Raw genomic sequence first — 24,728 nt, 5'->3', positions numbered from 1 at the left:
CGACCCTTGACCAAGACTGATAGAAATACGGACTCAACCAATAATGTTAAATGTTGGTCTGACTGTGAAATGTACTTATATAAAAGTAGAAAGTACTTTACAATAGGAAGCAGCGTGAAATATTTCTTCCTAGAGCAGCCAACCTCCTGACTCCTTCCAATTCACGCAGGAGAGTGGCTCAAAGCTGTGAATGGCGAGGCTGCAGGCGCTATCAATGTTTCTCTTCGATACAAAAACATATTAGCATCCGGTAATGGAAGGAGCTCCGTTTCAACTCTGCCGGAAGATGATTGACACGATGCATTCAAACACATCATTCAGAAGGATTTGCTCCTGAAAAGTCCCTGTAATTAATCTAATCAAACACGGAGGACATTCCGAGTATTCTTGTGGTCCTTTGCACACCTTCTATTTGCAAGTCGTGATGTAAAAACATGAGAAGGATTCGTGTCCTCCTCCCAAGCTCAGCCTTATGGCAAGGATTGATTGCTTCTCTGCGGATTCCTTCAGACCCGCTGGGCTGTGCAAATGCCTTTTGACGTGGGGAACATTTTTAATGTGTCAACCGAGACCCGGGGCTGATTTATCTGAAATAAATTACAGACACATTATCCAGGTAGAAGAAACAAAGGCTGATGACAAAGTGTGCCTTTCAAACACACGGAAAGGCCAAAACTCAAACATTTCTGCAAAGTCACAGCATTACTAAATCAATTACCTCGGGCTCGGCATTAGCCACTCATCATAATGACACATATAATTAGGAAGACTAATTTTCAAATGTCACGCAAGTAAAATAAGTCCGCAATGGATTGTTGTTTTGCAAAACTGATTAACTGTAGCAGGTTAATTAATTGTTCACATTCAAAGGTCCTATTTAAAAAATCATCAATGCCATGGGTCAGGAAACCTATAAGTCTAAAGGGGGAAAAAAAACTTTGATACATGTGCTTTGAAATTTGCATGTAGCCTAGCATAATTAAAAAAAAAAGATAGTGGTCAAGAGGATGGAACGGAAAAAGGATATCTCCATTCATGTCAATGGAGAAACGTAATTTGAAAAAGGTGCCTTGATTTACGAACATAGTCACAAATGAATCAAAAGTAAAACCAAGTTTCAAAGTTAAAAAAGAGACACAGGGACGATGACGAGAAACAAAATCACTTATCATCATACAATCAGTACGACTCGACACAATTGTAAGAGTTGAAAATACCATGCTATGCCAATTTTGTCACTGCATTAATGTCGGCTTGTTTGTTTGTTTGTTTTATCAGTGCAAACTCAATCTGTGTCAGACTAAGTGTCATTTTAATGAAGCCACGGAAAAAATTGTTTCTTGCCTTTGAAGACAAACTGACCTTTGGGTGACAGTAATCATTTGCAGCTAATTAATAGCCTACCTGCGTAAACAAAATGTTATTTTCACATTGCTGTCCAAACAATAATCATGGCACACAAGCGTGGCGCTATAATGAGTGAGATAACAATAATCCAAGTTTGATGTAAGCCGTTGGTTCCATCAGAGTGGACTTGTTGGAATGCTAATTATGCGCGCTGACAATCTTCCCCGCGAGCAATTTCTGGAAACAGTTCAGACGAGCAAATGACACAAATTAAAATCAAACACAATGTAATTTGTTATCATTTGTTGTCAATTGTTTATTATTATTCCAAAACACGAAGTGAGCACACTTGTACAAATGTTCTACTAAGGAGTTCAAATGCAAAAGTCGACGAGGCTCATTTCGACGGCTGCGGCTCGACTATCATGGCACCCAGCTGCTCGACTTTAAATTGGAAATAAACGTGAAATGTGAGTACCTTAAATCGCATTGCCTGTGATGAATTGTGTGAAATACTCCGTGTTGGACTTTATCTTATTTACCGTATTTTCCGGACGATAAGGCGTCTCAATGAACCGGTCTATTTTGGGAAATTTCCATAATTCCACTTCATTTTGACATATATACAAAAGGCACCCCTGATCGTAAGACGAATTGTTCATTTTTGAGAAAACGGTAGGATTTCAAATCTGAAAACATGGTACTTGTGAAGTAGGCTAAATTATAGCTTGTTACAAGGTCCACAAAATTCCAGCCTATAATGGAGCGCTGCCAACTGCTTACTTTTTTCTATCCAAAGATAATTGGACAGTGCAACAATGGCGTTCACCATACAGGAAAGTGCCCAGATGGGAAGGCAGATGGCGAATGCGAGCCGAGAGAAACGAGCAGGGCGGATGTCAAAAAGTCTCCGAGTATTTGGCGTTTTCTGCCAGAGGAGCTACCGCCCAGGCGCTTCTTACTCTTTTCTTCTAAGCCATTAACTTGAAGGGTCACGGGTGAGGCAGAGTCGTGGGGAGAATGAGCTTCAACTCATGCGCCAGATGTTGATGTCACAACGGATGAGTCGATTTACGTGCGGAATTGATTCCCATTACCCGAGTTAAAATGAAAACCAACAAAACAACGCGCCGTTGACAAAAAAAAAGACTGTCCTGGCTGTCATCTGATATAACACATAAAACGTCCCTAGCCCATTTAGTTAAAAAAGCAAATACCGTCTTCATGTTCCAATTCATGAGGGCGTCTTAAGCTCATCCAGGGGCTGTCAATGAAACAAGAGAGGCCCATGAATGCCGAGTGCATCAATATTCCATTTGGAGTTGTTTGTTGTCAGAGTGTTATTAGGTGCGGTCTGCGTGGGGTCGTTTCAGTCGAGGGCCGCCACTTGATTAGAACCATTCATCAAGTCTGCGCCGGGAGGGTGAGGATGAGGACGAATCCCCGGCGAGGCCGTGCGCTTTTGTCTTAACACTTCATTTCGTCTTGAGATTTGACAAACACCGCGTCGGCGTCCCATCGGCCGCCTTGCCAAACAACTCGCATAAGTGAATTAGCGTTGAATTCGGTCCCTTTGGCTTTCAAACGACTTCCTCGTTAGGCGGCGAAACAATTACGCTCACGTCGTGGATGCAGTTGCAATTTTCTCACAGGAGCCACACCGAGAGATTAACTAAAACATGCGGCATATATTAATTTGAGACCTCTATCATTCCATTTCCATCCATCCCTTGGAGGATGCTTGGGGCTAATTTGCCCTTGAAGCTACATTTTCCTTGTTAAGACTGCAGGGCTTCACTTTCATCTCCGCCTTGCTTCTACTGCACATTTGGAACAAATAGGATGTATGTAGGCAGTGAAATGCAGCTTTGCATTGTGCGAAATGTCGATATCAAGTCATAACCTCGGGGGGAAAAGCACTAATTTTAAGCCAGCATCTACCAGAACGCCAAAGGTCACTCTTAAGAAGAGTGTGGCTTTGTCTGGCATTCACCGTGCTTAGAAGGGTTTTTATCACTAATGAAAAATGCAGACATAGAAACCTTGCTGGCTTTGACAATTTACCCAGAGGCAAACAAAAAGAAAATGAGTGTGGATAAACAGAGTACGTCTGTCATGATTACCTGCCTTTCATGCTAATGGAGCTCTAACAAATGCGCTTGGGAAAAGTGAAAATCGTACTTTAATCATCTGCCTGTTTTTGTTTTGCTTTGACTCAGATTTGCACTTCTTAAGGTTTTGTGTTAAACGTCAAGATTACAGGGGTGTCAAACTAACAAAACTTAGCCAGCAATGTCTGTATTTTTAAAAAGTGAAGACTAACTTTAGTATTTGCAGATGAAGTTGATGCACAATTTGTCACCTAAAATGATGTCTGGCCCCCGGGCCTTGACTTTGACACCTATGCTCAAGAAGAACGTCTAAGCTAGAAATGAGATTTGCTTGCCTGCATTGTTTAGGCGACGGCAAATAAAACCGTTCTGAATGTAAACCAAAGGGTCACTGAATATTTCAAACCTGCCATTCTCATGCCAAGGCAAATCTCATAAGAAATTCGCAACTGGTCAGCGGTGTCCTTTCTAATTGTTTACACAATTGCAATCATACGAGTACTAGACCATAGCTCTGATTCTTTTTTTTTTTTTTTTTTAACAACGAGCTGATCTCATTTCAGTGACATGATCCAGCATGAGTGGGCATAACACATTTTCAGAGGGTCAGAGCAACCTTGACTGTAGCTAGAAAGTAAAAACCCGGAGTCTGTAAAAGCTTTAGTTGCGACTCGTAAAGCAGACTGCAATAGATTTTTTTTTTTCCGACGGCTAACATTGTGTGGATTATTGCCCGACTTCCTACAGATGCACTCAACAGCACCTCGGCCAAAATACTGAGAGCAGCTATCCTTTCATATTTTCTTGCTGATGCTTAAAATAGTTTTCATAATTCGACTAATTTGAACGTGAAGTGAGTCCTCATCCCGAGGTTAAAAAACAAATTGCATTTCAGTGTCTGCTGTTCAGATTGCTGCAATAGCGACAAGAGCAATGCCAGGTGGCAAAACATTTGAAGAGTGGGAACTTGAGTCACCTTGCTTGCGGCCCAGCCTCTGCACTTTCTGGAGTTCCTGCGTGCCGGATTTAGTGACTCATTGTGACCCCGGGCCAGCAGAGTCTATCACCTTCAGATGGGCACTTTCCATTGGCGGACTGACTGCGGGTGTTCACAGCCTGAATCTTACACAGGTCAGGTGGCACAACACAAGCTGTCAGATCCGACTTTTTTTTTTTTTCACCTTCTAGTTGTGTTAATGCTGAGGGCAGAGCAATCGGTGGGCAGAGGTTAAAATGCGAAACTTGGATTGGAGAAGGTGGATTGTTAAACATGAAAGCAAATCATGATCAAACTGAGCTTTGTAGAAGATGGCGAACAACCAAATCATGAGATGGAATAAACGACAAGATTCTTAATAGGCATTCAAAAAATGAAAGTGGAATTACATCAAGTTGGATCGGAAGTTGTGTTTGCGTTAAATATCACTGTGTCTAATATGAAAAACAAGAAGTCTGTTTAAACAAAGTGAGATGTTTGCCCTTTCTTCAGCGATAATGAAATACGTGTTCCATCGCTGTCATTCTTAATCGAACTGAAATGAAATAGCCATGCGTCCATTTTGCGACACATCATAACCTCCCGCTAAGATAACAGTCGTGCTAAATGGATGAAAACATCGCTGACCAAACCAAATCAATCAATGCTAATATCACTATTTGGAGAGCAGCTGGGAAAAAAAAAAACTTCTTTCGAAAAGTAGAACGCATGTATCGTTTTTTTTTTCTTCTCCGACGTCGCGTGTCCGTTATCGACAGGTAATTTGCCGTAGAAAGTCAACGTCTGGCAGTGATAGATGAGCCCTCCGCCTCGGCCATAACACATCAGCTTTAACAGACTGCCGCTCCCCTGCACAAGCTTTGGCCCGTGCCACGATAAACCGCTTTCTCATCCAAGTGTCCTCCATGACCACAAGCGTTGCTGGCACCATCTTTTCTTTACTTACTTCTTTGACGTCCTTCCATTAGCGCGCCGTTAAGTGCTAACAAATACCCGCAGAAGACAATGAGTGAGCTGCTGCTGTTTTGCCATTAAAAAAAAAAAAAAATATTCTTAAATCCCGAGCTTGTTTTGTTGATGTGATATCAAGCAAGGTCCCTTAATGGTGTTTACATCCCCTTTCATCGTTTGAATGGAATAAAGAAGCGCCGCGTGTCTTTAAGAGAAGCCGAGCTGCCGTCAAGCTCATTAATTAACTGCCTAAAAGGTCAAGTGCCTAATGATGGTGCAAGTTGCACATTGTTCTTGGTGATTGGTCGCAGCAATCGCTGTTTTCACAGCCAATTGCACTGCCAAGTGAACGAAAAGCTTTCACTACATCAACTAGACTTTTTTTTTTTTAATCAATATGAAACAAACCGAAGAGGAAACACAGTGGAGCTTTTTTGTATTTTGGGATACGAGCCTTTGCTGAAATGATATTTTTGCTTTGACTTGCAAGCGAAGATAACAAGCATGAGCTAAATGGCTGTTTGGCAGATCGCTAATAACACTTCAGAGGAGGCTCAAGTGTTTATCACAGTTGAAGTTTATTGCCAAACGAAAGTAAACAGAGAATTCAACTTTCTGTTTTCAAAATCTTTCCGTTTGCGAGCTTAAAGCTAAATAGCAATGAACACAAACACAGTACTCAGCAATCAGTCATATATTCTTTATCCTCTGCGAAGAATGACGTTTCTCGTCATTAAAATACACATTGAAGAATTTTATGTGATTTTATTTGCTTTTTTTAAAACACAGCCATTTGAATGATTTGTCAGCAGATGTATTTCCATTGTGCCCGCCTGTGTGCATTGGTTGGAATTTGACTTGCGATCACGTGAGCCAACATATGGTTGAATTTGTCATCAAGATCATCATCATCATTGGCATTCCATCTGAAATCGTGCCCGTCCCGTTCATCTTAATCCTGATGGCTTTGCACGACAGGCCACATCTGATGACCTTTGGATTTCTTTTTGCCATATGTTTATAATCCAGGCGGTTTACCGTGCAACCACCGCCCATATCTCATTTTGGCTTTCCACCCTGCGTGTCAGACACAGCAAATTGATTTTAATCAGGCAATAACGAAGATCTGATCCTCCCTCTGTTGACTCACTTTCATGGCCCAAGGAGGCTGACCCGATCGACTCCTCTAATGGATTTGAGTCATAAACGCTTACAGTGCCGTCCGATACAGCAAATCTATTTCATCCGGCAAAGACTGATGCCGGTGCGCTGTTTGCTCTGATGTTTCCATTCTCTTAATTCATTTCATGTCTTCATCCTTTAATTCCTGTCGAGTGTCGCTAAAGACCAAGTCTGACATCTGCTTTCAAATAGTCCAACTAAAAGACGAGCCGCTGTGATAAAATGGGGAACTTTTCAGCTCGTGTCTGATGCATACGTGGAATGAAGGTGAAAACGTTTTTTCTCCTGCATCGCTCGTGTTCCTTTAGATTGCCCTCCATGCTGCAGTTGTGCATTTGCATAGTCTTGTTTACTTAATAAATAATCCCAGGTTGCGGTGAAATGTCAATACCGGTGATTTGTTTGCGGACCTCCACTGCGTTTTGCTTTCATTTATTCAATGCTAAGATTAATAGTGAGGACGTGCAATTTTTTTTAAACGCATTTGACACAAACAAATAATTACAAGTGACCCTAAATGGAGGACTTACAAATGAAGCATTGTAGCAGTTTATAAAACGGGCACGGGTTTAAAATATGCAGTATTTTTTGTTTTATTTTTGTTATTTTTTAATTAGACATCTGAGAAATATTGTTTACAGCATAGCAAAAAATAATTGGATGAAAAATATGACCTTGTTCATGAGAATACTTTTGAGACGTATTTTTTTTCCCGTACTGCTACCAAATGACCAAAGACTGTAATATGTGGCTAATAATGATTAAAACATTCCTTAATACAATTAAATAGGGTTAGGGTTACCAACCAAACACTAACCATAACACCCCTACTCATCCACATAAATAAATACATAAATAAATAAACTGACAAGGTTGAAACTGTTATTTCTGTATTTGTAATTTTAAAAACTGTAATCCAAAATCCGGCAGATATCAGCGGAATAAAATGACCCATTGTTTCACAGAGGTAAGTATATTCTATAATTGCAGATATAATTGAGGCAGCCTGGCTAAAATTTGCTGGAGGACAAGATGTGGAAAAACAAGCTGTTCTGGAATTTGTTAAACAAGAATCATGCGTTGTTTTTCATTTCCTTTCGTTCATTAGTCTTGGGACCCGCGGCGCCTCATAAATGTATGCACTGTGCGTCCACGTGCGCATTTGCATTTTAATACATGAGTGACGTGTGTTGGTTTGTAAAACACTGCTATTTGAATTATTTGCCCGCAGATGTATTTACATCGTGGTTATCATGCGCCGTAATGATAATTACATGCAGAAAAGATTTGATTTGAGCGCAAGATGTTGCATTCACAATTTTCTGACATAGTTTGGTGAATGAAAAACAACACCTGAGTTTGAACGGCAACTATTTATTCACATTTCTGATCTCTCTCGGACGGCACGGAAATGCTTTGGCGCGATCCCCTTTCGGTTTTAGCGGCGAACAATTCAAATTAAAAAACAATGCATAATGTATATTATTGAATTAAATAACGTTGTGTTAATTATACTTGCTTAAATGAACAAATACAGAGGGATGAGCATGATTACATACTAACCCGATGGTTATTTCTCAGATGTATACATTTTTAGATGTATACGACAGGTTACGAAAGGTTTTCACCTATTTTTCAAGTTGGAACTGTCTTATCCTTTTTGAGGTTCTTATTGGGTTGATGCGTGAGGGTGCTTTGTCAGGTAGTGGGAGGAATACATTATTCTTGCATAAACCTTTCCTCACCACCCAGACGCACAATGGAAATTGATAATCCCACACCGGATGTGCAGACGTCTCTGCAGTCTGCACCTTAGCCAACGTGAAATTCACTTCAATCCATCAGGCAATGTGACATCAAAGTCTCCAGGATAAAAAAAAAAAAAAAGGTCCAGAGACTAAGGAGGAAAATGTTGAGATATTTGCGAAAGTCGATTGGTCCAAAGAGCATATCTGTGTTCTGCACAGCTTTCCGGATCGATACCAGTCACATCATTAACCTCGCTGGCAGAAATGTTGATTGACAGTCTAATCCACAATCTCTGATATGATGCGAATCTGTCTAACCTTCAGGCATTGCGAATAAATAAAGTCAAAACATTTTATTCCCTGTAGGCTGTTCAAAAAACAACAACCTTCCTGGTGAGCCAAGAAAACCAGCTTTTTTCAATCAGGCACTACAGAGGCATTCAAGAAACACATTAAAAGGAATAAAAAGAACGAGTTAAAAATAGAATTCAAATCATTTTTATAGAGCTGAAGCAGAGTTTTAAAAATCTTGTAGCTTGACGCTGCTGGAGTTGCCAAAATGTTTCTGAGGGTGTCTCAATACTTTTGCCCGAATGAGACAGGTTACCTTATTGACTGCGGAATGACGCTAATCAGATCTGCGTAAGATGATCCCCACCTTGCAACTTGGGACGATCGACATTGGCTAAAAATGGAAGCTTGAATAAAGGGCAAGTCCATCTTAATCGCGTGCGTCGATAGTGAGGTGGCAGGCATTGCGACACAAATGTCACATTAGCAATGGCGGCTGCTTGATTAGAGCTAGACAATTGAGCCGAGATGCCATTTGCTGACCTTTTATCAGAAATAACATTGTTCTTATCTTTTCCGTGGCTCAATCCGTACGATTACCATACAGTTTCCAAAAGGCCTCATTGCCTTACATTCCTTCGTATGCAAAATTTGATGTTTTAGTAGTTACGATGATTTTCCACTCGAGGGCAATCGCAATTCTTAAAACGGGTTCGATTGAATATATGAATGCGAGTACTGTTATGTTAGTGTGCGTTTGTTTTCAATCGGTTGCTTAAAAGATTTAAAGCGCCTCGTTGTATCGCGTGAAGCTAGCAGACTGAAAAGCTAAGCGCCCAACTGAAGTGAATTGCATCACTGTACGCATAACTCTGGGTTACGTCCATCGAGAAGTTGTTTGTACTTCAATCTCCATAACAAGCGGCTCTGCAATCCCTCCCCATAACAGCTCTGGCTCACCTCACCTCCGATAATGCGGTTTAATCTGGAGGCTACGGCCGAGGCGCTGACATGCCCCGCGGAGAATCGGCGCGCCTTGGACAAACTCACCGGCAACCTTGACAGACACTTCACCCCTCGGTGATGGCGGAAACCCTGTCTGCTTAAGCAGCTATTACTCCACCTGATTGGTAATCACGACATGGAGTGGAGTATAAATCCCTCAGACTGCTGCTGGTTAAGATAGAGGAGCACAGTTATTAGGTGACCTTGGACGGGGCAGGGGAAAAAAAATCGGGGTGCCCGGAAGATTCGAGGATGAATGGCTTATCATCAACGCTATAATGACGCATTGTCATGCAAATGAAATTCACGCATGGCCGCTACAATCATTTCAGGGAACAGATCAGTCATAAAAAAATCTTGAGCTGTTACCTCAGCGTAGAATATTACCCGGGACAAATAACTTATTTGTCGAGATTTGAACGGATAAACAAAGCAAATTGTCTTATTTAATAGCGACAGTGGGAAAGGAGAATTTGCCCAGCCGACCTAGTATACTGGATCGGAAGGTCAGGGGTCACCAACCTCCGGTCTGTTTGGTACCAAAGATGATTTAAGGGCGGGGGTATCAAATCCATTCGCTCGCCGGACCTCGTGTGACGTTATCAATGTTTCACGACTAGCGGGGTGGAGCTGTGGCAAGAAACGATGCCAGCTTGACAAAGCGATTACTGTACAAATTCCGGGCTCGGCGAGAGGCGTTGACTGTATTGGAATACATTTGATATTATAAATTATTCATCGACTGGATGGCTTCAATGAAGACGTAGCATTCTTTTGATTATGTTGTATAACGCTTAATACGCAAGCATAAAGACAAGCGGGGAAAGAAAATCTTGCTGACTGAGTCATTTGGTCTCTAAAGCAACATTTTGGCTGTTGAATAAAACATTGGGAATATTCGTGTCCTCTGGGTCAAAATGAGTCGCCTTGCAAAGTTCCTCTAAATAAAACAGACGGAATGAATTTTCAACAGCAAATCAATTTTACCTTGACAAAACAACTTATCAATCATTCACTGTAAATTGTGGGAACACCTCAATTTGGCGGAAAGATTGCATTTATTTCGAGGACACCTTTTGTGGCCTCCAGTAAATACGTAAGCAAGGTATAATATTGTTAGATTTCATTTATGTGCCTCTCAGTTTGTATGTTGCTTTCTTGCACATTGGAAATACGTTTTCATTTCCATCATGACGGTAGCCTGTTCCTTCGAGCAGGTCGTAAGCAGTACACGCCGCTGGGGAGGACACGTCTTGTCGTGTTTGTGTGCCACTGATTAATTTAAGGCTGGATTTACATTGCAGCTGCAAATCCAATTGAATGTCAATATTCCGGCTCTTTCCGTGCACATTTCGAGTGACACATATCCCAATTTTCTGTGTTTACGCTGACAGAGTTCATGAAACGACTTGCATGCACCGACGCCCAAATCGCATTTAGTAAATAACTCCACCGGACAAAACGGGAATAAACAATACGGTATTTTTTTTAAATCGACTTTGACTCATTTGCTGGTCTGATTTGTTTCCCTCAATGTGCAGTAATACACCGTACAAGCTTATATATGGAAATTCCCCAAAATAAACGTGCTCATTGAGACGCCACCTAATCCAGTGAGCCTTATCGTCGGAAAAATACGCTACATAAATGACACAAATGTGAAACATTATATACAGTTCAGTTGGCCTGGGCTCGCTCTTCCACCCGTTGATTTAAAGACCTTTTTTTTTTTTTATCTTCACAGAAGAGTAGAGTTTATTAGATAAATGTGTCTTCTATGTGTAATTAAATATTTTTCTGACACAATCTCACTGAGCAATGTGCTTGAAACTGATTTTTTTTTTGCAGCCCATATCCACTGACTGTTACAATCCGCCTTTGTACAGTGTGTGTATATATATATTTTTTAAAATAACAGTTCCTCTCCAAAAAATTCAAATCCATTTCTTTTCCTTGTTTATGGGAAATGTCAGTAAGCAGCCCCGGCCGGCACTACGGCACGGTTCTTTTCTTCTGGGATTTATCGTGCGTTTCCGCTGCGATGATGTCACCCAATTTACAGTATAGAGCAGACACAGCTGTGGTTAAAACAACCGGCACGATTTACAACTGCAAGGCGCACTGTGACAAACTGATCTATACCAGTGGGTGGATTTTGATTGTGTTTTCTTAGTGCCAGCCTTTCTGACTGGGCTTGGATTCATCAAAATTCCGAAGCCCATCTTTATTTCCTTTGACATTTCCATTGATTTTGAACGTACTGTACATGCAGTCGTGTGTCATGATCTTCAATAAGCACAGTAGCTTGACTACTGCCGATTTGTCCTTGTCAGGCTCGCTTCCAGGAAATGGATCTTGCATCTCAAATGATCTTTTCTCATTGAAATCAAAACAAAATGCCATTGACTTCCATGCTATTCATGAGGTTTTGCATTGTTTGTTAGCATTTCGCTGAACCCACCTATTAAATCTATGGAGTTGTTTTAGGTAGACGTGTTCTTTTTTTCTATTTATCTTCCATGCTATTCATTAGCCTGTCTATGAGGTTTTGCATTGTTTAGCATTAAGCTGAAGCGACCTATTAAATCTAGTTGTTTTAATAGATGTGTTCTTTTTTTTTTCTATTTATCTTGACACTAAACTTTTACTGAGAGCTGTCAATAAACAGCTTTTTGTTTTCTTTTGTTTGTAGGAACGTATTCCACTTTATTCACTCACTCTTGATTGGCGCTCTTAGACGTGAATTCAAGTCGCTTCATTATTTAAGTCTCACCTTGTAGGATAAAATTTTGTTACATTGCACCTACGCTGATAACATGCGTACGTCTGTCAACACTTTTCAGTCGATGTGTCATGTTTTTTTCACAACTCTTATGGATTAGAGGACGGTATCTCAGACATGCATTTCAAGAAGTGCGTCAACACAACACTCAACTGTTCGCAAGTACTTGCGGCTTCCAATACTTTAAATGAGTTCTATTTTTAGAGAACTGCACTCCAAGTTGAGAGCGGCTAATGTACTTTTACGGTGAACTCCCAGATTCATGCTGTCAGGTTTGTTGGGAGACATTTGGCACTGACAAGTTGGCAACTTGGCATCAATCACAACAAGCGTTGTCATGCTGTAAACATGTTGACAACCTGACAAAAAAAAATACGATTAAAGTGCTGCTTCCAAGTGTGTAATTAAAGGAAATGTGTTTTGGTCCTTTCTGTGAAGTCTTCATTGACTTCAGGCTTTATCACGATGTAAAGGTCAAATCATAGGAAGGGTGAAAATGTGCCTTTTCCGTATGAACCTAACAAGACTCACATGTGAAGCATGAATTATATGCATGAACAATTCATTTTAATGTTTGGGGATTAATGTCAAAGAGCTTCTGGCTGTGTCTGCGTTGTCCTCTGAAACATTTATAGGCTACAGCACTGTACTCACTTTTAATAATACATTGATTTGCCGTGCTTCTTCTAATGCTTATGAACAGTAGCCCTCTCTGTGGTGGAGGGAATTTACCATTTGATTCTGTTTTGATTCGGGCAATATAAGACGTTTGTCAGCAGTTCGTGATGGAAAAAAAAAGAACAAGACCAAGATTTAACCTGTACGTCTTAAAATAAACAACTTGAGGTTGTTGCACAAGTATGCACACCCTATCATAATTGGGGATGTTAACCCTGACCCTACCAGTTTCATTCCATTAGATAAAGTTTGGAATGAGCTCCCCCCCAGAACAAGTTGAATTCAACTTCCTTAAACCCTCAACTTTCTACGCATGGCTAATCAATGTTTTGTGCAGCCGCTCGGACCGCGACGTCTGAAAATCGTTCATCAGTAAGCAGAGTCACGTTACTCCTTCCACTCGTAATATTCTTATTAGACTTAACGGGAATGGCATTTAAACTAAATACCACATGGAGTATGTCACATCCAGAAATACGCTTGTAAAAAATATGGCATATTCAAATATTCAGCATGCATCACTTGATTTTTTTTTAGTGGATTAACAATGTGAAGGCTCACGCCGAGACTGCATTATACTGTTGTTACACTTAATAGTCTGCTTAGGTTGCCTGGCGGTCTGGTGCTCATCCATTATGCATATGACCAGTACCTGGGCTGGATTCCACACTGTCACTAATCTCAGTGCATGAGAGTGAGCTGGCTTTGTCCTTGCTAACGTATTCTGTGAATTAGATAAGAGACAGTGAAGTTGCTACGACGCTATTTATCATCAATATATTTTGTAATAGAATTACTCGTGATGCAACCATCCAAAATTTCGTCGGTTATCGTACGGCTTAGTATGCTACGGTATAAATGTACTTATTGTTATTTTTTTTTTCCCCCTTATGATAGCCCTTAGTCGAATGGCCAAGTGGCGCGCTGTCCTCGATTTTGGCAGCAATTGGGCTGCCTGCCACTCTGCCTTACCTCAAGTAACAACATAAACAAAGAAAAATATGCTGCTGCTGCTTGGCTAGTAAAGCTTCTTGGGAGTACGGCAACCTTTTCTGTTTGTCCGCCTCCTTTGTTCCCGCGAATATCCGGCACACTTGAAAAGCCGCATGACTTTAATGAGCCTGGATGCTGTGCCAGTAGCGGCTGTCGGGTGACAGCGACGCAGCTCATGATAATGTGCCGGCCGGGCTCATTGCCACACTCTTATGGAAATTCAACCCGTTTGGATTGTTTTCTTTATCACTCCTCGCAAGTTCTTTTGTTTTGTTCAGCTCTTCCCTCTCTCCAATATTATTTTCCTTCAGCTACCTGAATATAAATGACGTGCCTTTATTTTCTTGTTTTATTCCTTCAAATAAAATGATGCAGGGTGAAGGAATGCTGTTTTTTTTTTTTTTTTCCAACCGCACCTGTCCAAGAGAGGCTGCCTGGAGGAAAAAAAAAAAGATGAAATGGAATAAGAGGTCATTTGGTAGACATATATTTGGCCCAGTCGCTTTCAAGGTGAAGTGGCTTGAAAGGAAATAAAACATCAATAGGTAGGAGGGCCGCAATGGGGTCCGGCTCAAGGTTTTCTCGAGAAAACGGCCCTGTTGTCACAAACCAATGGTAATCATTTGGCCTTTAAAGGTATGGCAGACAAACAATAATGCCTTGGTGAAAGTTTGGAGCGCTAAATAATGGAAGTGACACGCCGAGAGAGATGCGTGCAGTGCTTTCATTAGGCGCTGCAGATGTTCATTGCTTCCAAGTGACGCCGTCAAGACTCATTACATGTGTCCGACACAAAATTTACATGTAAAATGACTGCAATTTATGTCACCCGTATTGTTTTCCGTTTTGTATCCATGGTGACAGTGTGCCACTTAAGATGCTAAGAGTCTGTCATTTTACAGTAGCCCAGTCACCCACGTACGAAGTCGTTTATCATGTCAAATATTATGACTTAAAGATGCATTTGTTAATGGTTTCCTTGATTATTCAAATTTGTTAAAAATGCCTTCATGTCAAACATGAAATGATTGGCAAAATTTCACATGCATTGCATCACCAGGAAAAAAAGGAGTTCCGGAATGAATAAGCCGTTTGACCTCTGCAGTTCTGGTTGTGAATTTGCTGCAGGGGGGCCGGTAGCATGTGGAATTGTCACTCCCTCTGCGAGAGTGAGCTAAAAGTACAAAAAAACATTTGGAGCTAAAATCAAATGGTGTCTGAAACGTGAGGATGAAGCGTTCCACTTTGTTTTTTCCTCCTTTCAAAGTGTGTCGTTGATCAAGACGAATCTCTGACATCTACCGGCAGCAAACATGTCAACACTTTGATGGATACATGCCATAATGAAAGACTACTATGACTCCTAAGTCGGCATCCCTCCGTCAAATCAAAGCACAACAACGACGAGACGGAGCAATAAAAGCAATTCTGCAAACCGCCTCGTAATCGTTTTCTCAAGTCAAGGACAGAGCGTCTTTTCTCGAATAGCTGTCCAAGACACTTCCTGAGTCTTTGATGAGCATTTTGGAGCGCTATGGCCACAATCAGGCATCAAACTCTTTGAGATTGCTGATGTCACCTTGCCACAAGCGCTTCCAGGCCAGGTCGGCTCCCAATCATCCTCATAAACTCACGTTGTGCTCAAAACATCTGACCCACTTTCACTGTTCTCATCTCATACTTCATTCTTTTCCTTTCTCCCTCCCTCCCTGCCTCCCTCCCCTTCACCCATCCAGAGGCCATCTTGTGTGACGTTGGCGAGTTTCACTGTCACGATCAAGAACGCTGCGTCCCCGAGGCCTGGCTCTGCGACGGCGAGCCCGACTGTCCCGATGACTCCGATGAATCTGACGTGACTTGTAAGTCAATCATTCCATCCGAGCCCTGTTTTGTTTTTCCCGCACCACTCACTCTTCCGTCAGTCATTAACTCATTCACTGCCAACCCAGTTCATATCTTTGACGTCTATAACCGCCAATGGCACTGAAGAGTGTCTATTGTTGATTTCCTCACACACACACCAACATTTTCAAAGATCATTTTGAAGGGTCTCAATTGTCTTTGACTTTACCATCACCCAATGGCCTGAAGTCATGGATCTCCATCCACACCCATGCTAGCATGCTACAACGCTAACCGCAATCAGAATCAACCGTTCCAAAAACGAGACTGGACTACCGCTTCCTGAAAACCTTTTAATGCTTCCATTTTCCACTTTCTAGACATTTTCCAACTCTCCAATACGGTTTAAAGACGACCACTGTCCACAAATAAGGCGCGGATGGGCAACTTTTAATAGTGTGGCGTGTTGAGTCAAGCATGAAATACCGTTGCTCCACATCCAGTCGCTGATGCGGATGCTGGTGTTTTCTCTGCTCCTCTAGCCCTGAATTGGCTCCATAAACCAAGCGTAAGCCTCTTATTTCCATTTTGCCAAGAGAAGCATATGATAAGTTTGCAGTGCGGCAACACCGCCCGCCCGCCGGCCCGCCGGCCCGCCGGCTCCTAATCCATTAATGTGATCAAAATCCAGAAGCTGTGCCAAACACGCACTTAGTCTGCGCTACTAAAATACTTGCAAACGATCTGTATAACACACTTAACAAACGGTTGGCTTTCCGATGTATTTTAATGTCTGCCATATGTTTCAATTATACTCATTTTATTGCCGTGTTTTCAATGCCGTAAATCCGGGTGCGACTCAAAATGCGGGCGTGTACCGTATATCTTCCTTCGTTTAGGATTTATGTACTCGGAGACTATTATTTATGCACGCTGATGGATTATCAGAGTTGATATTTGATTTGATTCTGTCGAGGCTGTATTTTTCTTATTCGGCAGAACTTGACCACACATTGTGAATCCCCTTGAGCGGAGGTTGCCTCATCAAGAAGGCAACGGTGGAAACGCTTTTGACAGAAAGTGAACGAAAGCGCTCAGTTGATGTCAACGTTATGTAATTAGAGTCAGCGGCTGTTTATCACGTTCGCAGCCACTTGGACATTCTCGAACGCTTGAACATAATCGAGGAGAGGCTCGCGGAGGGCGTTTATGCCTCGCTGACTGCTGTGATAATGCAACGTTACTCGGGATACCAACCATTATCGTTCCCTTTGCAGGCTGTATGAATTACAAACATTGTTGGAGGGGATTTTCTAATTGCTACTCTGTCGTTTTTGAAATTGCGGATGCCATCTATAGATTTGCGAGCGCTCTTGAATTCTCCTGTCATTTCATATCTATTGTGATGAGGGCAAACTCACTGACCCTGGCTATTTATAGCGTCAATCCACTCATATTCTTTGATTTGAACGGCATAAATAAAATTTAGATACGACCTGTAGTATCACCTTTACTGCGAGCGTCCCTGTCGAGTGCATTAGCGTGCTTTAGTCGAATGTATCCGCCACCCTCACGAGAAATATGACGCCACCTCGCTCTGCGCGGTTGCTTAGGGACAAATCATTTCATCTCCCCCCGGAAGGCCATTCATCATCGCATCGATTATTGCAGGCTCTGTTTTATTCACAATGCCAAGAGAAAATACACCTTGCGTGTTCATTCAGGAATGGTGCATAGCTCATTAACATGGATTATGGATTGATAGAAAGGAGAATTAGATCAGCTTTGCCCGGCCAACGGAAGGCACGACTGGAATATATTTCTTCAAAGGTGGGCTGCTGCATTATGGAACAATGGGAAGAATGAGCGTGTTTAGGATGTGAGAAACTAAGATAGTCATTGAAATAGCTTGAATCCTTCGATTTTACTGTGAATTAATTCGTTTTGTGATCGTTGATGATCTTTTTCCTTTCTCGGTCACAAAGACGTAATCGCTGGCATCTTTGGAGCCGGCGGGAAGGAGAGAAGGGAGGGAGGCTTACCTCAGATTGGAAGAACCAGTGGACAAGGGGAGATAGCGCTTTGGCCTCCTGGGACTGGATGGCCGCTGACACTTTCTCCAAGGGAGAGAAAAAAAAAAAAAAAAGCCTCCAGGAATTGCAAAAGAAACCCCGGTAAAATGGCAATCCTCCCAAGTCGGTGCGATGAGTGCAGTGTCAAACCTTTTTTTTTTTTTTTGACTGGGGGCAGCTGAGCATCCGATGCGCTGATGCGAAAGCGTCAACAAGGAATTCCAAATGCCAAGGCGGTTTGGGGAAAGTGAAAGGCAGCACAGATGCCATTCAGATGATGGCTTCTCTGTATTTCCATGAAAGCTTCTGTGTCTCTCAACCCATTCTTGTATTTATTCTGCACGTTAGCACACAGTGTCTTAGGAACAAAATCCTTCATAAATCCTCTGGGAAAGGATTTGATAGACTTTTGGCTCATGTCAGAAATGCTGCTGTGTAGAGCTTTGTCAATCTTCTGGACATTTCCACCACTAAATCCTCTGAATTGTCAATGCCAGAGGTAAAGATAATAAAAGGGGTCAACGGCCGACTTCAAATACGTGGTCGGTCAGAGGAGCATTGTTTCACGCCTATTGGCGATCGTCATGGGTTTTTCCAGAGGAGACGATTTTTCTTTCACTTGCTGCCCTTCATCAAATAACAAGGTTGTGTCTTTCCTAAGAGTTAGAGCCTCGAGTGAGAGGTGATGGGAGACAAATGACACTTAAAACCGCGGTGAACAAGCTGATCGACTGATTAGACACACCCTTGATTCCATCCGTTTTTAAAATGCCAGGAACAGAAATCAAAAACCAATTGGTCAGATCATTCCATTTTTTTCCATAGCTCTGTAATAACTTTGTCTTCCGCAGACTTTTAATTCCATCGCTTCATGTTTTTTTTTTTCAATTCAGGTCCGGCATGATCTGGGCTTGGTCAATATCAGCCGCCTTTAAATTCCATCCTGACCTTGGACTTCTTGACTCGCTGTTCCATACCATATGCTGTAGTTATTATTTGCTGAACTTTCTTAAGGGCATCTTTGGTCAGCCTGCTCCGGTGTTCCTTATTGGTCTCGTCAGTCTCATCTCGGGTTATTGGCTTTTCTTGCCGTGGCTCTTTACTGCTTTTTCCGAACGCTGGCAAGCGATCTTAATTCTCCTTGTCTGCAGGTGATTCTGCCGCATGAGGGGTTCACTCTTAAATCGTTCTTTTGCATTTTGTTTCTCGTGGAGCCCGTTATTATCCAGCCATTACGTTCTGGTGACCTGCTTTGCTCTATAGAGAAAAACATCTCTCTTGAAGCCTCCTCAATAAAAGGAAATAGCCACCGTGATAAGTTATCATCTTACTGTCAAAATGCAATTTTCCATTGTGTACCTGTACATTTGGCCATTTTTTTTTCCTCAGTGGAGTATGTATAATTTTCACAATTGAAAGCTATTTTACAGGCATAGCTTGAAGGGATAAAATACAAAGTCCTATAAAGCATCCGCAATATCCGTCATGTATTTCAAGCAGCCTATAAACATCCTGGCGGGTATTTTATTCGGGAACTCCTATACCGAAAGTAATGTATCGCAAATGTGGCCGGTTGCCATGGGAATTGGCAGCCATCGGACGGCGCTTTCGACATTAATGTAGCGTCGAACCTTGTTATTAAGCTGAAGGGCAGGGCCTTTTGCATAATGTAACGTTAGCTTCCCACTGAGGTGCAGCCCTTCTGTTTACTCCAGAAATATGGCGCCAAGGTTACACGCTGATAACGTCTCATGCATTTTGTAGAAATTATTCGAGGAGTCTTTGAATGTTGACTGAAATTCATTAAAAATGCATGTTTGTGCTGTTCGCTGCCGTATTAAGCGAACGATGATCTGAGTCGGGGATCTCGCGAGTTGCCACGACATCACACAAGCGCTGGAGTATTCCGTTCCAGTCGTAATTGCATGTCATGTCTGGTAAAGCGTTTGTGTGATTTGACATCAAATGCGACACATTGCACTTTGCTATCTATTAAACTTATGAAGTGAGCTCTTTGCCGCAGCCGAGTTATTATTTAAAACAAAGGCGTGATGAGTTTTTTAAAAACGTAATGAATTGCTGAGTAAGTCAATCTTCTGGATTTGGGGGGGGCGGGGCTAAAAGGGTGCCCAGTGACCTATTTCACACTTTTATCATAATTGTTGACTTGTCTTATAATTTAGCGTGAGTGGATTTGGTCATTCGGAAACAAACAGGCTGTCTCAACATTACCCACGTCAGAACTGATTCACTGAGAGGAACACGGTCATTTCACACTTCCCGATTACGTCATAGTGAGCTAGTCAGCAAAACAAGCATCTGCCCATTCTGAGCTAGGGTGGTGGCGTTGGAGTCATCTCCTTGATGCTCAAATTACACAGCACAAACGTGACGGCAGAAAAGCTGCATCGCTGATTTTGCATCGACAAAGAGAATAAATGATGCTTACTTAGAGAGTAAGCAGCAAAAGGCCTACAAGCAAGGGCAGGGCGTGGCGAGCGCATAAGAAAAGCTCTGATCCACCAGGCCAATATTGGATTTCTGATGAGACTGATTGATGATAAATAAATAAATGCATAAATAAATAAATAGCAGAAAATGGGTGGAAAACAAATAAATAAATAAATAAATGTTTTTACGTTAGGCCAACTACTGCCAAGCTCTACATTCAAAGTTTACAGCTTTGCACTTTTGTTTGTGTTCCTTCGGCAATCGTTCTGAGCGAGCTTCTTGGAAAAGCGTCGGTGTTCTCGAACGAACATACGGTCTGCTATCAGTGTCATCACCATTTTTTTTTTTTTACTGGCGTCTTAAAATAATATCACCCATGCGGTTGTTATTTGGCATTTCAACAAACGACTTTGCAGCCACCCACTGCTTTCTGTCTGCAAGAGTTGCAGTCTATAATTGCAAAAAGAGCCAAATGCTGTTTTTGATGAATACCGAGATGTGAATTCAGAATAATCAGACACCGTGTTGCCTAACAAAGAAAACAATACGACGATTCTTACAGCTGAAGTTAAGCAAGTCGTAAAGCGCTGGAATGTTTTCCCCCTCCGCACGAAGCAATTAGCGACGAATAATTGAATGTTTCTTTCTCAATCACCTTGTGAAAACACTGGCAGCCTTTGCGATGACTTGCTTGATGATGTTCCCATCTCGAAGGTCAATGAAGCTCAAAATTGAATAAAAGCCACACAGGAGCATCACGATCAACGACCGGTCAGCTCGTACGGCGTCGCCTTGAGATACAAGCTCAAATCGCAAAACAGAAGTTTTTTCATATCAAGTTTGAAAAAACAAACACAGATCATAACATTGAGTACATCTAAAATAAGAATCCATGTGTGATTTTTGCAAATGTTTTGAATATTTTTTTTTTTACAATACAAAAAAAACAATACAATAATTAAAACTTTTTTTTTTTACATTTTTTTTTATAAATTTGACAAATGTCCTTGCCTATTCGACATATTTTAGTAAGGCAGCTAATTTCGTATTGTTTTTCCTTTGGCATTTTCTACCTACTGTTTGATTAGTGAGGCAGCTTTCTTTAATGATTTTTTTTTGCCGCCTCAGAAGGCTCCCTGCCCTCTCTTGTGCTCTCCCACCTGTGTCTCTCCATCCCATTAACGCTGTAAGATTCAACTTGTTTTTTTTGTTCATTCTTGTCACATTTTGTCAGAGGTTCTGTTTTCACATCATAACACATCTCTTGTTTGTGCCAGATTGCTTTCAAATGAACTTGCAGTCCCTTTGCCACAGCTGTACTCACCATTATTTTAATGAATAAACATTCCAGTTCACGTGGCCGTCATTTATATCCAGCGAGGCCAATTTGTGAGATTCTAATAAGACTTCATTGATCCCTCCTCAGTGATCCATAACTAATCCTCCTTTAAACAAAGAATACGTGTATTGAACGCATCCTTTGTGACAAAGAATCACTTTTTCCCGTATAACGGCTCCAATCCGCACATTTAAATGAAGCTAAGTATGAATTCCTTCTACGTACTGAGACGATTCTTCCACACCAGTGGCCTCATTTATTAATGCCCAAAGAAAGTCCGTTACAAAGATATGGAATCGTTTGCGAGGTTTTTATGAAAGCAAAAAAATCTGATGTCCTCATTACTACCAGATAGATTATTGCTGCAATATTGAATTTGAACGAACGAATCCATTCCATTGTTCTGTCCGGCTCATCAATCTCCCTCTTTTACCGACACGTCACGTTTTCCTTCTTTTCTACGTATTGAAAAAGGTTTTTCCCCATATTTCTTATTCATGATATTTGTTGATATCGCCCGGTGGCTTTCTTTGCCGTTAATGTATGTGCCGCGTTTTGACGAGGCAGGACCGTTTTCCTCAAATTTATCACTGTGTTATTAAAGACTTGAATAAATATTGACGGAGAACTTAAATGTTTCTCGCTCTGCTCGCGAGCGCATATATTTCCTGTTTTTATATGCCGGGGGATTGTCTTGCCTCTTAGTGGAGGTGATGATTAAGCTGCTGTTTGGAGTATTTGCCCATTTCATCTCAGCATCTAGTCAATTGATCCAAACCTAAACCCAGTCAAATTCATCATTTGATTTTATTCTTTAGGTTCTAATCCTTTTCAGTGAACAGCAGCAAAGAGTAAGCAAGCACGTGCACGATTTTAAACACGACCTGATCAATTCAAACATGTCTTGGGACTCAAAACAACATTTAGTCTGTCACAGAGTAATTTAAAATCTCGTGCATACCGATGAGGCGCGCAGACGGCTAATTATGTTGATTCTGCCTGACGGACGCGTCCAAGATGTTCATGCGCACCCACGCTTTTTAATTGCCGTCACCTTGCCGAACTTTACCTCGGAGTTGTTCAAATTAGTTTGTGATGTTTGGAAACGTAATTACTAATAAGTGTCTGCTTGAATCATCCTCAACTTCATCAGGCAGAGTTAAAAAAAAAGGGATAAAAAACGACAACCGTCAGGAAATAAATACGTCGAATCCAGATTTCCACCAAGAGTGATATTAAAAGAATCACGTCACATCTTCAAAGTCACCGTTTGACAGGAAAAAATGAAAATCAACGCATCAGAGACCAACGTACAGGATTCACGGTACATAGTTCAAAATTCCTCAATCGCCTTTGTTCGAGGAAGCATTTAAAAACATTAACGGCTCGTGTCATACCTCTCAAAAACGATTACAAGTGATTTTTTATTTTATTTTTTTTACTGTACTACACGTCTGGCTTTAATTCATCAAAGTTGAGTCGCGGGAAGAGCAACCGTTGGGAGAGCATCTGTGAACCTTTGCGTGACAGATCCGAACCACTGAATATTCATTTGCCATCCTCCCCTTATCACATTAGATTAGAACCCATGTGGCCAGCGGAGAGGAGAGAGCTTGACAACGCGTTTAGCTTGTCAGGGACCTTTACAGCTGTGCGTTAAATAGCACATTTGCCAAACGTGTTGAATGGTCCGGGACACTGTGTGTTCCCTCGTGAGAGAAATGCCCTTTGTTGCCAGAACGTAGTACACATCGAAGTACAGCTCTTGTGCTACTTGGATATTGGAAAATTCTGAAATACATTTTGTATATTTTGCAAACAGAAATGACCTTTTTGTGCTGTTGTGGGGGTGAACACAGATGATCGTGCACCTGTGTGGGTTTTACACGCACCGATTATGCCGCATGTGGTATTTATATATATATAAAAATATATTTTTATATATATTTTTAAAATATAATAAGGATGAATGTCAATGAATTAATTTCTACACTGATGTAATACCGCTGAAAATTGAAAATCATCAACATTGCGCCACAACTTAGACCTGCTTTGAGCTGGTCTCAAATTAAGTCTTTTACCAAATTATCAGGTGTGTGTGTGCGATGCAAAATGTCTTATAAACAGTTTTTCCATTTGTTAACGACAAGGGCACTGGCTTAACACAATACTGTGTAAAACTGCGCTACTAAAAAGACGATGACGGCAAAGTAATATTCATTAAGGACCAAGGTCCCTGAAACATTTCCATAGAAATGCGTGGGAGGAGAAACAAGCCCGAGTCTTTATTGTGCCATTACGGCAGCCATGGCAGCGTGCTGGCTTTTGTGTAAATCAACACGGCGTGACAGCCCCTCATTGGAACGGGCACATTCATCCAAACAGTCTGTCCCTCACAAAATAGAAATGGACGCTTTGAATAAGTCGTCAGCCACGCGAGATGCTCCGTGTGTGCTGATATGTGACTTCTTACGAGCCGGATAACTTCCCAGATTGCTCGAGTGATAAATCTTTCCCATTAGGCGGACGCAGCGGTGCCTCTGTAATGGTCATGTTGGTGTAGTTAAGGTAGAGATGCGAAACATTGGTCAGCTGTGTTTGATTTGCTCCCACATGAGTGAGGGTCACCCATGTGCCTCATGAATCCTTAAACAGCTGCTCTCCGCCGTGTGTGCGCCCGACTGGCGGCGGGAGTTTGGACTTTATCTTTCTCCTTTTTGAAAAGGGATTGTGCAAACATCTCCAATGTACAAGGCTGTGAAGTAGAAATGTATTTGCATACACTGAGGTTACTTTGGCTCCCACAAAAAATATTTTATCCTTTAAGGGGATCTCAAAAGAGGGAAACCTTTTTTTTTTTCCTGCATAGAAAGGAAATGCTAAACACAATGCCGTATTCATTTTCCACTTCTTCAGTAGGCTGGCGGGTGAGCTGGAGC

At 41.6% G+C, this 24,728-nt stretch overlaps 1 protein-coding gene across 6 annotated transcripts in view; it reads left to right on the top strand.

Annotated features, from left to right (window-relative positions):
• Positions 1-24,728, top strand: part of LOC148393860 (low-density lipoprotein receptor-related protein 1B-like) — a 131,135-nt gene that overhangs the window by 19,184 nt on the left and 87,223 nt on the right. For 5 of the 6 annotated variants that reach the window (XM_088382579.1, XM_088382576.1, XM_088382577.1 and 2 more), the window contains exon 2: positions 15,822-15,944. The exons of the other annotated variant lie outside the window; for it this stretch is intronic. In XM_088382579.1, the coding sequence (XP_088238705.1) occupies positions 15,822-15,944 (123 nt within the window). The remainder of the gene's footprint in view (positions 1-15,821; positions 15,945-24,728) is intronic. 6 annotated transcript variants of the gene reach the window in all.

The sequence above is a fragment of the Syngnathus floridae genome, chromosome 8 (genome assembly GCF_059516105.1).
Source record: "Syngnathus floridae isolate MCC-2025c chromosome 8, RoL_Sflo_1.0, whole genome shotgun sequence".
Lineage (NCBI taxonomy): Eukaryota > Metazoa > Chordata > Actinopteri > Syngnathiformes > Syngnathidae > Syngnathus > Syngnathus floridae.
This window is presented reverse-complemented; position numbering and strand designations above follow the sequence as displayed.